Below are 12,712 nucleotides of genomic sequence, written 5' to 3' on the forward strand. Positions count from 1 at the left end.
GCAGGTTGCAGTTGTATCCGCCCCTGCTCTCCCAATTTGCCCCCGACCCCCTCCGCTCAGCCCCGGCAGCGGGAGCTGTGCCGTGTCGCCAGCTCCCCGGGGCCGAGCAGAGCGGACCCCGCCGCCGCAGCCCGGGATGCAGCCGGGGTTGCCCGTGGGGTCTCCGGGGTGTGAAGTCCCGTCCCCCCGGCCCAGGCAGCGCCTCCCCGGGCGGGGCGGCCGCGCTATAAGGGGCGGCGGCAGCGGCGGGGCCGGCCGCGCTATGGAGATCGAGCGGTGCGGCGCTGCGCTGCTGCTGGCGGGGCTGGGGCGCGGGGGGCTGCTCTTCCTCCTCCCCCTCTTCCTCCTCTTCCTCGTCCTGCTGCTGTGGGGCTGCTCCCGGCCGCTGGTCGTGCGGCGCGGCCCCGGGCAGGTGGGCTACCTGCCGGTCCCTGGGCTGAGCCGCAAACAGGCTGCTCGCCGCGCCCGCCGCTACCGCCGGCCCGGAGCTCTGCCGCCCCCCTACCCCAACGGCTGGTACCGCCTGCTCGACTCCGCGCAGCTGCCCCGCGGCGCTGTCCGCAGCCTCTCCCTGCTCGGTGAGTGCCCCCGACCCCCGCCCGGGCAACGAGGTGATGAGACTCGCGATCCTGGCCGGTGTGCATGGCATCCCTGCCCCGGCATCCTTGTCGGGATAGCAGGGCATCCCCGCCCGGGCACGTTTGCCAGGGCATCCCCGCCCGGGCACGTTTGCCGGGGCATCGGCGCATCCCTGCCTTGGTATCTCTGCCGGTGCACCGGGGTATCCCTGCTTGGGTACCTCTGCCAAGGCACTGGGACATCCCAGCTGGTAACTCCACCAGGACATCCCCACCGGGGCACCAGGGAATCTTGGACAGCACCCCTGCCAGGGAAAGAGGGCACCCCTGCCCAGACGTGCCTGCTGGGGCACAGGGACATCTCTGCCTGGGCAGTTTGCTGAGGCACTGACATCTTCACACCAACATCCTCACCGGGGAGCTGGTGCACCCCAATCTAGGTGTCCTGCTGGGGTACTGGGGTATCCAAACCAGCACCCGCACTGTGGCACAGCAATGTCCCTGCCTGGGCTCCTTGCCAGTGTTCAGGGCATCCCTGCCTTGGGGCTCTGCTGTGGCACTGGGACAACTCTGCCCATGCACTCCTTTCAGAGCACCCCAGCCCCCAACCCCATGGGGCAACAAGGGTGTCACAGCCTGAGTTTTGCATGTGCGTTGAGTATCCTTGCTGGGGCACTGGGGACACCATGGCACAGGCTCCGTGAGACTGCGCAGGGCACCCCGTCTGGGGTCCCTGCTGGGACAACAGAGCATCTCGCTGCCTGGGCTCTCTTCGCAGGCATTGCTGTCTGCAGCTCCCCATGTCCTGTGGAGATCAGGATGGGGTCTCACAGCCACATCCAAAGGAGAACTGTGCTTGTCCAGGGTGCTTTCACCCTGAAGAAGGGTTTGGACTTGTGCTGGTGTCTTCCTCATCAGAAGGGATGTATCTACATCGAAATCCCTCATATTCAGTGATGAAAGGGTGGGATGTTTTCTGTTTTTAAGAGCCATGCACTCCTGTGAAGTTGTTGTTGGTTTTGGTGTTGTTTATTTTGTATAATGGGACCTATGTAATTCAACATACACATCCTAGAGTACCCTCACCAGCCTGTTATGACTCCCTTGGTTGTCTGCCTGAAGCCCGGTTCCTGGCACCCAGTCCTCTGGGTCTTGCTGAAACATGCAGGTAAAAATCACTTCTAGTGGCAGCGTAACAGTAGCGTGCCAGTGCCAGGGAGATTATCAGTAAATAAGACAGTTAAACAACCTGCAGCCTCCAGGTTTGTGCGTGTCTAATTTATTTTGGAGTTTGCGAGCATAGCCTGGAAGGCAACGAGCCAGAGGTGGTGAAAGAACAGAGATCACTTGACTCAGTCCCTTTGGGATGAGATCCCTTCCAAAACATGGCACTGAGCATTCAGGAAAGCCTTATTCTCTGCTGAGGTTGTGAAAGCAGAGCTGTTCTGATCCGCTGCCCAGGCACTGCCTGCAGGGGAGCTGCTCAGACCCTGGTGTGCAGAGAAACCCCAGAGCGCAACCTCTGAGCCAAGTGCCTGGAACTGCACGGTGGCCCTGGGGCTTTTTATATATCATGTGCTAGTCTTGCTATAATTGCCACCTGACTTCCATAAAATATATCAGCTAATTTAAAAGGAAAGCATCAGTATTGTGGAAAAGCACAGTGTGGAAAGCAGCACTGCAGAGAAGGACTTGGGAGTTCTGGTCAACAACAGGTTGACCATGAGTCAACAATGTGTCCTGTGGCCAAGAAGGCCAATGGCAGCTGGGGTGCATCAGGAAGAGTGTGACCAGCAGGTTGAGGGAGGTTCATCCTCCTCTGCTCTGCCCTGGTGAGGCTGCATCTGGAGTTACTGGGACCAGTTCTGGGCTCCCTAATTGAAGAAGGACAAGGAATCACTGGAGCGAGTCCATTGGAGGGACACAAAGATGCTGGGGGCTCTGGAGCATCTTCCTGATGAGGAGACACTGAGAGAGCTGGGGCTGTGCAGCTGGAGAAGAGAAGCTGAGAGGAATATGATCAATGGGATCAATATCTCCGGGTGGGAATCAGAGGATGGACCAGACTCTGTTCATGGTGCCCAACGCCAGGGTGAGGGGCAACAAGCACAGACTGAAACACAGGAGGCTCCATCTGAACATGAGCAGAAACTTGTTTGCTGGGAGGTGCCAGAGCCTGGCCCAGGCTGCCCAGAGCGGGTGTGGAGTCTCCTTCTCTGAGACATTCAAACCCCCTGGACACTTTCCTGTGCAATCTACTCCAGGTGTAACTGCTCTAGAAGGTGGGTTGGACTGGATGATCTCCAGAGGTCCCTTCAACCCCAACCAGGCTGGGATTCTGTGATTGTGGCTGTTGATGTTCTAATATTCACATGTAGCAGAGTTTCTCAGGACATGTGCCAGGACACTATCCAAACTGAAGAGACCTCAGATTTGATGCATGAGCCAGAGCAAAGATCAGCTTCTCTTCTGGTCCCAGAGGCTGGAGACAAAAGCAGGACTCACTCAGGGGTCCCGGGTGAGGTTCTGAGGCAGCCCAGCAAGGGTCTGACCATAGGCACTGCTTCAGATCTTCAAGGCAGAAGAGCTCCAAACTGCCTGGATGAAGGAAAGCTCTAGAGATGGGAGCTTCTTGGAATAAAACTGTCTTAAACCTTCAGTGGACAAAGCACCAGACTTCAGGGCTGCTCCTGGTGAACCTGCAACACCACCAGCAGGCAGAAACCCTTTCCCTGCTTTCCCCCCTTTGCCCTGAACCTCAGGTCAGGTGGAGAGGCAGGTCAGAGAGAGAGGAAAATGCTGATGTTCCAGAATGGATCCCTGGTACCTGGGGCAGGGGGAAGGACCACTGGTGCCTCCACTCCCCTGTGCCAGCTGCCAGCAGATATGTGAGAACCTTCCAGAAAGACTGCAGGGACAACAGAGCCAGGTGTCCTGGGTAAGGAGGGACCCTCAGGCTCTGCAGTACGACAACTCATGTCTGCCAGATACCAGAAACAATGCTTCCGAGGCTCGAAAGCTGGGAAAGTTTGCAGGGTTTTCTTTTCTTTGCTCAGAACACAAAACTTCAACAGAGGAAAGCGGTTTTGGGTGGGATAGCTGACACTGGGTCACTTGTCATCAGTGTGGCTGTCTGGGAAAATACAGACAGAACCTGGCTCTCAAATTCAGTTCGGCTTTATTTCTTACCAGTTGAGCTTTAAGTTACAGCAACTACTATAATGATCAGATTTCGCAAGCTGATGAAATCTGAATTAATACATGCATAACCTGAAGCACAGTATGGGAGAGAGGACCTCGGAGCACCCCAGCCTTTAACTCAGTGGCTGCATCTGTACGAACAGCCCCCGAGTGCTCCTGAGCTCCCAGAGCAGCTGCGGCCCTTCCAGCCAGGGCATGGCTTGAGGGGACACTGGAGCAGGTCTAGCTTTGCATTAGAGCCAGGTCACCCAGGATCAGACCCTTTCCCTGAGCCGCTGGCAGGGATGTGGGTGCTGGGAGGGCTGCAGTGCAGCAGCACCCTCGGAGCAGCTCTGTGTTTAGCCAGAAAAGCACCTGGCACCTAGTCAGGCCCTCCAGGAAGAGCATTGATTTAGGTAATCATGTGGCATGCCATCCAGCTGTGGATGCCTTGCACAGCTGGCTGGACCAGTGCCATGAACAGACCTCTGGCTATAGCCCAGGTACTGTCTTTCTCTCCATTTTATTATCTCCTTGCTCAGCAAACACAGTGCTACCCTGAGGGTGGGGAGGAAGAAGATGATCCCAGAACTGAGCAGGGGCAGATCCCAGCAGGGCAGACCTCACATTGCTTCAAGGGAGCACAAGGAATAAGGTCCAATGATGGAGAAAAGCAAGTCTGAGTGCTGGGGCAATACAAACCCATGCCAGCATCGACTCTCACTCACTCCCCACCTGGAGCAAACCAGAGTCAGGCACTTCCCTTTGCTTCACCAGAAAACTCCCTTTTGCTAAGGATGTGCCCGTTCTCCAGCCTGCAGCACCAGCCAACCCTGCTCCAGGAAGGGATTTGCTGCTGAGCTGCAGTGAAGATGGTCCTTGGAGTTCAAGAGCAAACAGATGAAGGGCTTCTCCTTCCTACTACAATTAGCAGAGATTCCCAAAATGTATGAGCCTGTGCTCCTCCTCTACACCTCTGAGGCAAAGGCTTTAAATGCAGCTACTGCTCTGCTACGTGTGGATCCCTCCCTCAGCAGGGGAAACATTGAAATCTTTAACTACTTCTGTGAAGGCACCTTTGATCCTGCAGCTGAAACAGGCTCTGAGAGCTCAAGGACCAGGGCTGAGGGACAGAGCCACGAGGGTTTAGAGACAACCAGGAGAAATCGTGCCAGCTGCCATAGCCCGGCATGTGCTCCAGCAGCCGCCAGCCCGGTTCTGCACGGCCCTTGGTGCGGGCAGCAGATGCTCCTGCCTGGCCGGGCAGCACGGGCTCCGGCAGCTGCCTGCTGCCATCTCCTGGTTAAACAGCCTCTCCGGAGCAGCCGGATTGCTGTCCTGCCACGGCTCTTCTGCTGGAAAGCAATGAAAAAGTCCCATATGAATTTTTTAGCAGGATATTTCTGCATGTCTTTGCACAGGCAACGTCGGGTAAAGGTGCCCATTGGTGCTGCTTGTTCATAAGCTGAGCAACATTTGTCTTACCTGACCCTCTTCATTTGGAAACGTCTTTGCAACCCCACAATCTCGTATTTCTGCAGGAGAGCAGCTGGCTGTGTTCCGCGGCCAGGACGGCCAAGCCTACGTGGTGGACACTTACTGCCCCCACCTCGGCGCCAACCTCGCTGCCGGCGGGCGCGTCGTGGGCAACTGCATCGAGTGCCCGTTTCACGGCTGGCAGTTTCAAGGAGAAGATGGAAAATGCACCCGCATCCCGTATGCTGAGAAAGGCGAGTATCCCCCAAATCCACAGAGAGCTTCTGCAGAAACAGTAGTGCCTTGTGTGTCCTCATTAAAAGCTACGTCGTTAAGGAAAAGGGGTCTTTATAATAATTCACACTCCATCTGGCTCCCCTATTTCATGCAGCACCCTAATTTTCCTCCTGGGTTTTATGTGTTGGGGCATGATGTTCCAGTGCCCTTTTCTATGTTAGATGGTAACTGTGACTTTAGTCTGGTTAAATAATAACCCTTTTTGATTTTGATAGTCCTACAACTCCTGTGTTCAGCAAGCAAGGTATGAAAATAAGAAGGTTTTTAACTCCAAGTTATCATCAGCAGGGACAGATCCTGAGGAGCTATGGGGTTTCAGGAATGATTCTGTACTCTATACTGACAGCTTATACCACGTCAGTGCTTAAATCTGTCATGTTAGCCTGACAGAATAGTCTCCCAATGACAATTCTTTCTCCTTTTAAGGTCTGAAGGGAACTTTTGGTTAGAATCCAGGAAAGCTCTTTGCACACACCTACCATTTAGATATGGTTTACGTTGACTGCGTAGGAAGAATATCTTAAAGTTCACATGTAGCCATTACTTGATCTAGCTGCACTAATTAGTTTAAACCACCAATTCTAAATGTGGCTGAAACCAGCAAACAGACTTACCTTGAGTTATTTAAAAGCATCTCCTTCTAGCTCATTGAAACTTGAGGTGAGTCCGCCGATGCAGCAGTTACTTATTTGAACAGTTTTAAGAGTAGAGAGAGAAGGCTGAGGAGCAACCAGCTGTGCCTCTTCCCTAGAAAGACTTCTGCAAAACACCCAGCTGAAATAAAACTGATTTAACCAAACTCTCTTCTATGAACTTCAGAAGCCGTTGTCCTTCTTCATCAGCCTGAAAGCGGGAAAAGCATCACCAGGGAGTCTGTGCTACATGAGTATCTCCCATAAAGACCATCCCTGAGCCGTGGTTCCGGATGAGGTGACCCTCAGCACCAGTGTCAGCCTTAGAGATGCCACTTTTAACTGACTCCTTTTTGTCCCCCACCAGTGCCGGACTTTGCGAGTATCCGGACCTGGCCGTGCTGCGAGGTGAACGGGATGCTGCTGGTCTGGTACCACCGCGAAGGGGTCGGTCCCACCTGGGCAGTGCCCGAGCAGCGGGAGGTCGCCACCCAGGAGTGGGTGTTCCGTGGGCAGACCAAGCACCTGGTGGACGCGCACATCGAGGTAGGGAGCCTGGTCCCTCCGTGGGGCGCGTCCACGCCTGGATCCTCTCCTACAGTCCGGTTCAGGGACATCCCCTCCCAGTTTACCCATTCAGGGACACCTCCCTCCCGATTAACAGGGCTCTGCCTGCGCCCAGTGCCACCGCTGCCACCGGCAGAGCTCAGACCTAGAAATACATCCCTACGCTGTGTACCGAGAATACGACATATGTTCCCCAAACACGCATCGTGGGCTTCTTGAGTAGACAGCAGATGTTCTGGGTACCTAAAGGGAATCTGTTAATTTGCTTTGACTTATAACTGATGTAATTTAAAAAAAGATTCTCTAAGAATTGCGGCACTTAGTGTCGGGAGGCTTTTCAACTCATCAGTCACCAAAATGGAAATGCACAGTTATTTTGCTGTTAATCTTCATAATCACCGTCATACGCTGACAAATGTGCCACAGAGAACAAAATGGCTGTTGCCTCCATCACCTCTTGGTGGAAATGAGTCTGGAAAAGTGGAACCATTTTGTGGCACTAAACAGAAGGGACCGTGGCCGTGGTCCCCGGGGGAGCGGGGGGCAAGCGTGGGTGGAGGCGATGGGAGGCAGCAGCAGTGCTGAAAATGGGCAAATCCTTGGGATTTGGGACCTTGGGAGATTTTTATGTACTTGCCACTGACCAGAACACCTCTATTTGTAAAAATCAGTGACAAAAACAACGCTTAATCTAAAGTGCGCTTCTTTCCAAAGGCAGCGCCTGCCTGCTGACTAAATCACGACTAAGGTGAGTGGGTTAGAAAGAAACGAAGAATTATTAGAAGAAATGAAGAAGATGCAGGAGACACAGAAGATAAAGCTCTGGGAGTGGGAAGAGGAGTTGGGAGAAGCCGGGAGAATTCGGGAGATTGATGGGAGAGATAGTAATATTTATTTAATGTCTGCTTTTCAGTGCAAGCCACTGTACACAGGTCTGTACTGGGGTCAGTCTGTGCTACTTGCCAAGCTGGTGGAAAGCTTGTGTAGTTGAGTAATAGAGAAGTTAAAACTTCTCCAAAAGTTACATATTGTGGGCAGCCTAGTGGGGTTTAAACTTTTAAAAGTATGTGAAAACTAGTCTAGGAGCACATACACAACAATGCTTTATTCCTTACAATTACTGCGGGGCCAAAGGGAGGACTTGGAGTCTCAGCTTGCGCAGCTGCAGAAGTTAACATGCATAGACTCCTGTGAGCTTAAAATTAACCATGAATATTAAGAGCTTCCTGTTTAAATGATCCATATGCACTAATTAAGAACCAGTCCCCAGTCGGTCTGTGCTGAGGCTCCTTCCTCCCCGCGCTCGGCCGCCTTGTGCCCTGTCGGGTCTCTGCTGTGCTGCTGTTCAATACAGGCAGCTCGCACCCCACTCAGCTCTCACCAATGGCAAATTGTTCCCCAACGGCAGGAAATCCCTGAGAACGCGGCCGATGCAGCTCACCTGGATTTTCTCCATGGCACAGCTATTCTGGGTGGATCTGATCTGAGATACTCAAAATCCAGGCTGTGGGAGTTTATGAAGCACAGGTGGAAGGTAAGACCCTGAGTCCCCTCTTAGCCATGAAGTCCTTCAAACCAGGTCCCCTTTCTGCCACAAAGCATCAGTCGCACCTCAACCCCTTGCCCACATTCCCCCGTCGCCAGGTCTAGGCTCTTCTGTGTGTCTCTGAGGGGTTTAGCTGCCCTCCCTCATCTCTGCTCATCTCTACATGGTCTTTTGTGCTCAGTTTTGGGTCCCTCACTGCAGGAAAGACCCTGAGGTGCTGGAGCAAGTTGAGAGAAGGGAACGGAGCTGGTGAGGGGCTGGAGCACAAGTGTGATGGGAGCAGGTGAGGGACCTGGGGGGTTCAGCTGGAGAACAGGAGCTGAGGGGAGACCTTCTGATCTCTGAACTGCCTGAAAGGAGCTTGGAGCCAGGGGGGGTCGGGCTCTGCTCCCCAGGAACAAGCACCAGGAGCAGAGGAAACGGCCTCAAGTTGCGCCAGGGGAGGTTGAGGTTGGATGTGGGGAACAATTTCTTCCCCAAAGGGCTGTGGGGCATTGGAACAGGCTGCCCAGGGCAGGGCTGGAGTCACCATCCCTGGAGGGTTGGACAACAGAGATGAGGTTCTCAGGACATGGGGCAGGGACAGGGGTGGGATAGTGGCTGGACTCCATGATAAGGGTCTCTTTCAGCCAAAATGACTCTGTGATTCCATGATTCACAATCAGCTCTTGTCACCACATCACTGCTATCATCCCTCACCCTGAACTCCCATCTCCCCAAGTCCTGGACTGAGTTGATTTTCTCCACGTCTCCAGGGGGAATGGTGTCCGGAGCCAGAGCCCAACGAGCATTGCTCCCAGCTGCTGCTCCTACACTCCACAAGCATCTTCGGGAAGCACATCCCCGCGTTGGATCTGAAGGTTTCGGTGAGGCAGGTATGTCTTTGTCAGTTTATGAACATTTACACTAAAAAAACAAAGTCATACTAATCAAGAGCTCCTCCTGCAGTTTGCTCCTTTTCTTATTTTCTTCCTTTCTTGTGTGTTTGGTTTTCGGTTTGGATACACATTTATTAACCACACTTCTCTTTCCCCTCTCCACTTCCCGAAAATCAGCAAAAATAGGTCTTGTAGCACAAGATCAGCTCTGAATAACAATAAAATAGTTGATAATAATTGATAAAGAATTAAAGGAAAATAGAAAAAAAAAATTGCCACTAAACATGAATTGCTGGGAACTGGATCTTCACACTCTCGGTTTTGGTTGTGGGTTTTCTTTTGATTAAATGCGAAGCTTGCCTGATAAAACCAGTATCTTTGTTCTAGTACAGTTTTGAAGGCATTTGACATATTTCCATATTACAAATTCAGAACAATAGCAAAACAAGTAATGATAAGGGATAGATCTTGGTGTAATTAGGTAATTATCACAAAGTGTATGTTGATTGTATCTCTGAGTTTTTAAATCTGTGCTATTTAGAACTGATATCAAGGAATGGGAGAAAAAAAAAAAGACATTAAAACAACCTTACAAAGACTTTGTACCCAACCAAACATTAAATGAGCAGTAAATCAAGTAGACAAAAACCCCAGTAATATCTGCACTGCCTCGAAGAACCAAGCGTGTGAGCACGCATCCATGTGTGTGGATGCACATCAGAGCGCAGGGAACAAGCACTTCATGTCATGCAAGACAAACAGGAGAACCTGAGCCCCTTCAGCCAAAACCTGATGTGACTCGTGGCTGCAAAGGAAAAAGCCAGAGCAGGAGCAGGGCTGTTGTGTTACCTCCATACTCACATCATAATCACCGCTACTGAGATCCAGTGCCCAGGACTTGTGTCACCAGTCCAAGGAGGCTGTTCATGTGGTGAACAACAAGACCAAGGGACAATTTGGAAGCATTTCCTAGATTAGATTTTAAAACTTTGGGGGACCAGTAGAGTGTTGTAAATCCTCATGAATTCCCTTGGGCTCACAGCAAAGCCACCCAGCCCTGACACAATGTCCCAGGCAACCGGGGCTGCACGGCTCTGCTGTTTCCCAGGTCAGGGAAATCCATCAGCAGGCAGCAAGTGGTCTGTGATCCATGGCCCTGAGGTGTAGCTTGACTTTGAGCCTATGATCAGATGAAAGAGCAATGGGGACTGGAGCACAGCCTAGGAGCCATCTCAAGCCGCGGGAGTTGCTGTACCACACGGCTGGACCGCTGGGGACTGTTCCTCAGGCTGTTCCGTTGCTCTGCAGGTGGGGCCAGCGCTGGTTTTCCTCATCCTTGAACACGCTTTCCTGGGCCGTGGGATCATCCTGCAGTCGGTGACTCCCCTGGAACCTCTCCAGCAGAAAGTTGTTCACACAATCTACTACCAGAAGAACGTACCGGCCGTAATCCCCAAGTTCCTCCTGAGAGCAGAGTGCTTACAGGTAAGGCCTATGAAGAAGCACGGCCAAAGGTGGTCACCTGGAGCTTGGTGGCTCGGAGGTGTGAGGAGGAAGAGCAGTTGCCCGTGTGGGCTCAGCTGCTCATGGGAGACAAGCACTTATGGGCAAGATCCTTCCAGTGCTTGGCAAGGTCTTTCAGTTTTAGCGGTCCAAGGAACTAAACTGAGGTTTAGTAAAGAGGGTCCCTGCAGTGGCTTATGTGCTGAAGAGGGCAGAGGTGCCATCCCTCACCTGCACAGGGGGAACTGGGGCACAAGGATTAGGCAACCTCTGCCGAACCACAGGACCTCTTAGAGAGAACCAGTAATTTGTCTGGATTTCCAGCATCCCAGGCTGGTGCTTTAGGATCACTCTGTCTCCCCCAGTGAGAACTGAGTCAAGAGATCCTCTCGCTGTTAATTTATCATGAGATTGGGCAACTCCTGACAGAGGTTTCTCCAGGTCCTTACCCCAGGGATCCATGGAAGTGGTGAAAGGTCCCTTTGGAGATCTCCAGTTCAATATCCCAAGGCTGTTGCCAAGTTCAGGTCAGGCATGGCCTTGAAGGCCTCCTCCTTCAGAGAACTCCAGTTCCCCGGGTGACCCGTTCTATTATTGCTCTGCCCACACTGTCCATTTTTGTGAAGTTCAGAATGGACATGAAAACCAACCTGCAACCTGTGGCTGTTACTCCTTGTTACAACAGCTGGAACTGCCAAGAAAATTCAGACTCTGTCACCCCTGTAACTCCCTCCCAGCAGTCAGAAGGGTTCATGTCATTCCCTTCTGTCAGGGGCTAAAGCTTGGAAACCGTTTGGTCTGACCCTGTAGTAAAAATTGCCACCAGATTGTTTTCAGATGCCAAAACCCTACCCCAAATCCAACTTGGCTGTGCTAGCTCATATTGTATAAATGCTGGCTTATTATTTTGCATTCTTACTGATGTGAATGAGCAGCACTGATTTCTGCGGAGACCTCTTCACAGAGGACAGCTCCATAAATCTTACTGCACGTGTATCTGAGCAGAGTTTAAGATGCAGATGCTTAATTTGTAAAGCCCTGGTTGGCTGGAGCTGTGCAGCAAATCTAAAAATCTCAGGTGGAGCAGCTCCTACCTACACAACATCCATTTCTTTTTCAGTATCTCCTATGACAAAGGTACTCTAAGATGAAAGCGGCTTCTTGCTGGGCTAAACATCTCCCAACTGCAGACAGAGAGCAGTAGCGTTACAAGTTACAAACAGCACCAGCAGTCTGACATGGGTCATTTGGGGGAAATGCTAAAAAGTAATCCTAGCATGCAGGTAGCACAAATCTGCTGGTTCGGCTTCCCCACCTGAATGAGACCACCCTTCTCCCCCCAGTTTGAACGCGATATAACCATCTGGAACAACAAACAGTACCTGCCCAAGCCGCTGCTGGTCAAGGAGGACTCCAGCATCCAGCGGCACCGGCGCTGGTACGGCCAGTTCTACAGCCAGAAGGGCACTGGGCTCCCAGCGCAGGGGGGCCTGGACTGGTGAGGACCTCGCTGCCCTCGGCTCTCACACAGCTCCTTTCCACCCTGGGCAGGCATGAGCAATATTAGAAATGTTGGTGCTGGCACAGGGAGCAAAGCCTGAAACATGCTTGCTCTTCTACCCGTGCTGCAACGTATGAGCTGAGCCGGAACCTGCCAGAACTGTCTTTAAAGTGCCTTTGTCTCTCGCTGCTGCTATCATTTTGAGTAGTTATATGAAAAGCTTTTCAAGTGGCCTTCTATTGCCTGAAGTGTCCTTTCCCAGCCAGAGCTGCTGTTGCTGCTGCACCATCCCTTTGGCCGGGGCAGGTTTCAGCTACCAGGGATGTCTGCACGGCAGCAGGGCTGTGACTGCAAAGCCCACAGACATCTGCTGTCCTCCGTCTCTCTGGCAGCAGCAGCAGGGCAGCGTGGGTTTCAGCTGCCCACCATGCCCTTACTGTACCTGCTGGTTTCCTCAAGCCTACCCAGCTCTTGCATGAGTCAGTTCCTCACAGAGCACCCAGATGGGAAGCAGAGGGACCATCCTGGTGAGAAAATCACTTAGACTGACAACA

General features: G+C 52.5%; 1 protein-coding gene across 1 annotated transcript; it reads left to right on the forward strand.

The window, feature by feature from the left end:
• Nucleotides 1-262: 262 nt before the first annotated feature.
• Nucleotides 263-12,159, forward strand: LOC309447229 (cholesterol 7-desaturase nvd-like; the record flags this gene model as incomplete). The annotated part of the gene is made up of 7 exons (XM_082067632.1): nucleotides 263-578; nucleotides 5,300-5,488; nucleotides 6,531-6,709; nucleotides 8,139-8,264; nucleotides 9,032-9,151; nucleotides 10,463-10,639; nucleotides 12,001-12,159. 7 exons carry the CDS (start codon nucleotides 263-265, stop codon nucleotides 12,157-12,159), a joined length of 1,266 nt encoding a protein of 421 aa, XP_081923758.1.
• Between the last annotated feature and the right edge of the window lie 553 nt (nucleotides 12,160-12,712).

This window comes from Streptopelia decaocto (assembly GCF_964273445.1).
Source record: "Streptopelia decaocto genome assembly, chromosome: 17".
Taxonomy (NCBI): domain Eukaryota; kingdom Metazoa; phylum Chordata; class Aves; order Columbiformes; family Columbidae; genus Streptopelia; species Streptopelia decaocto.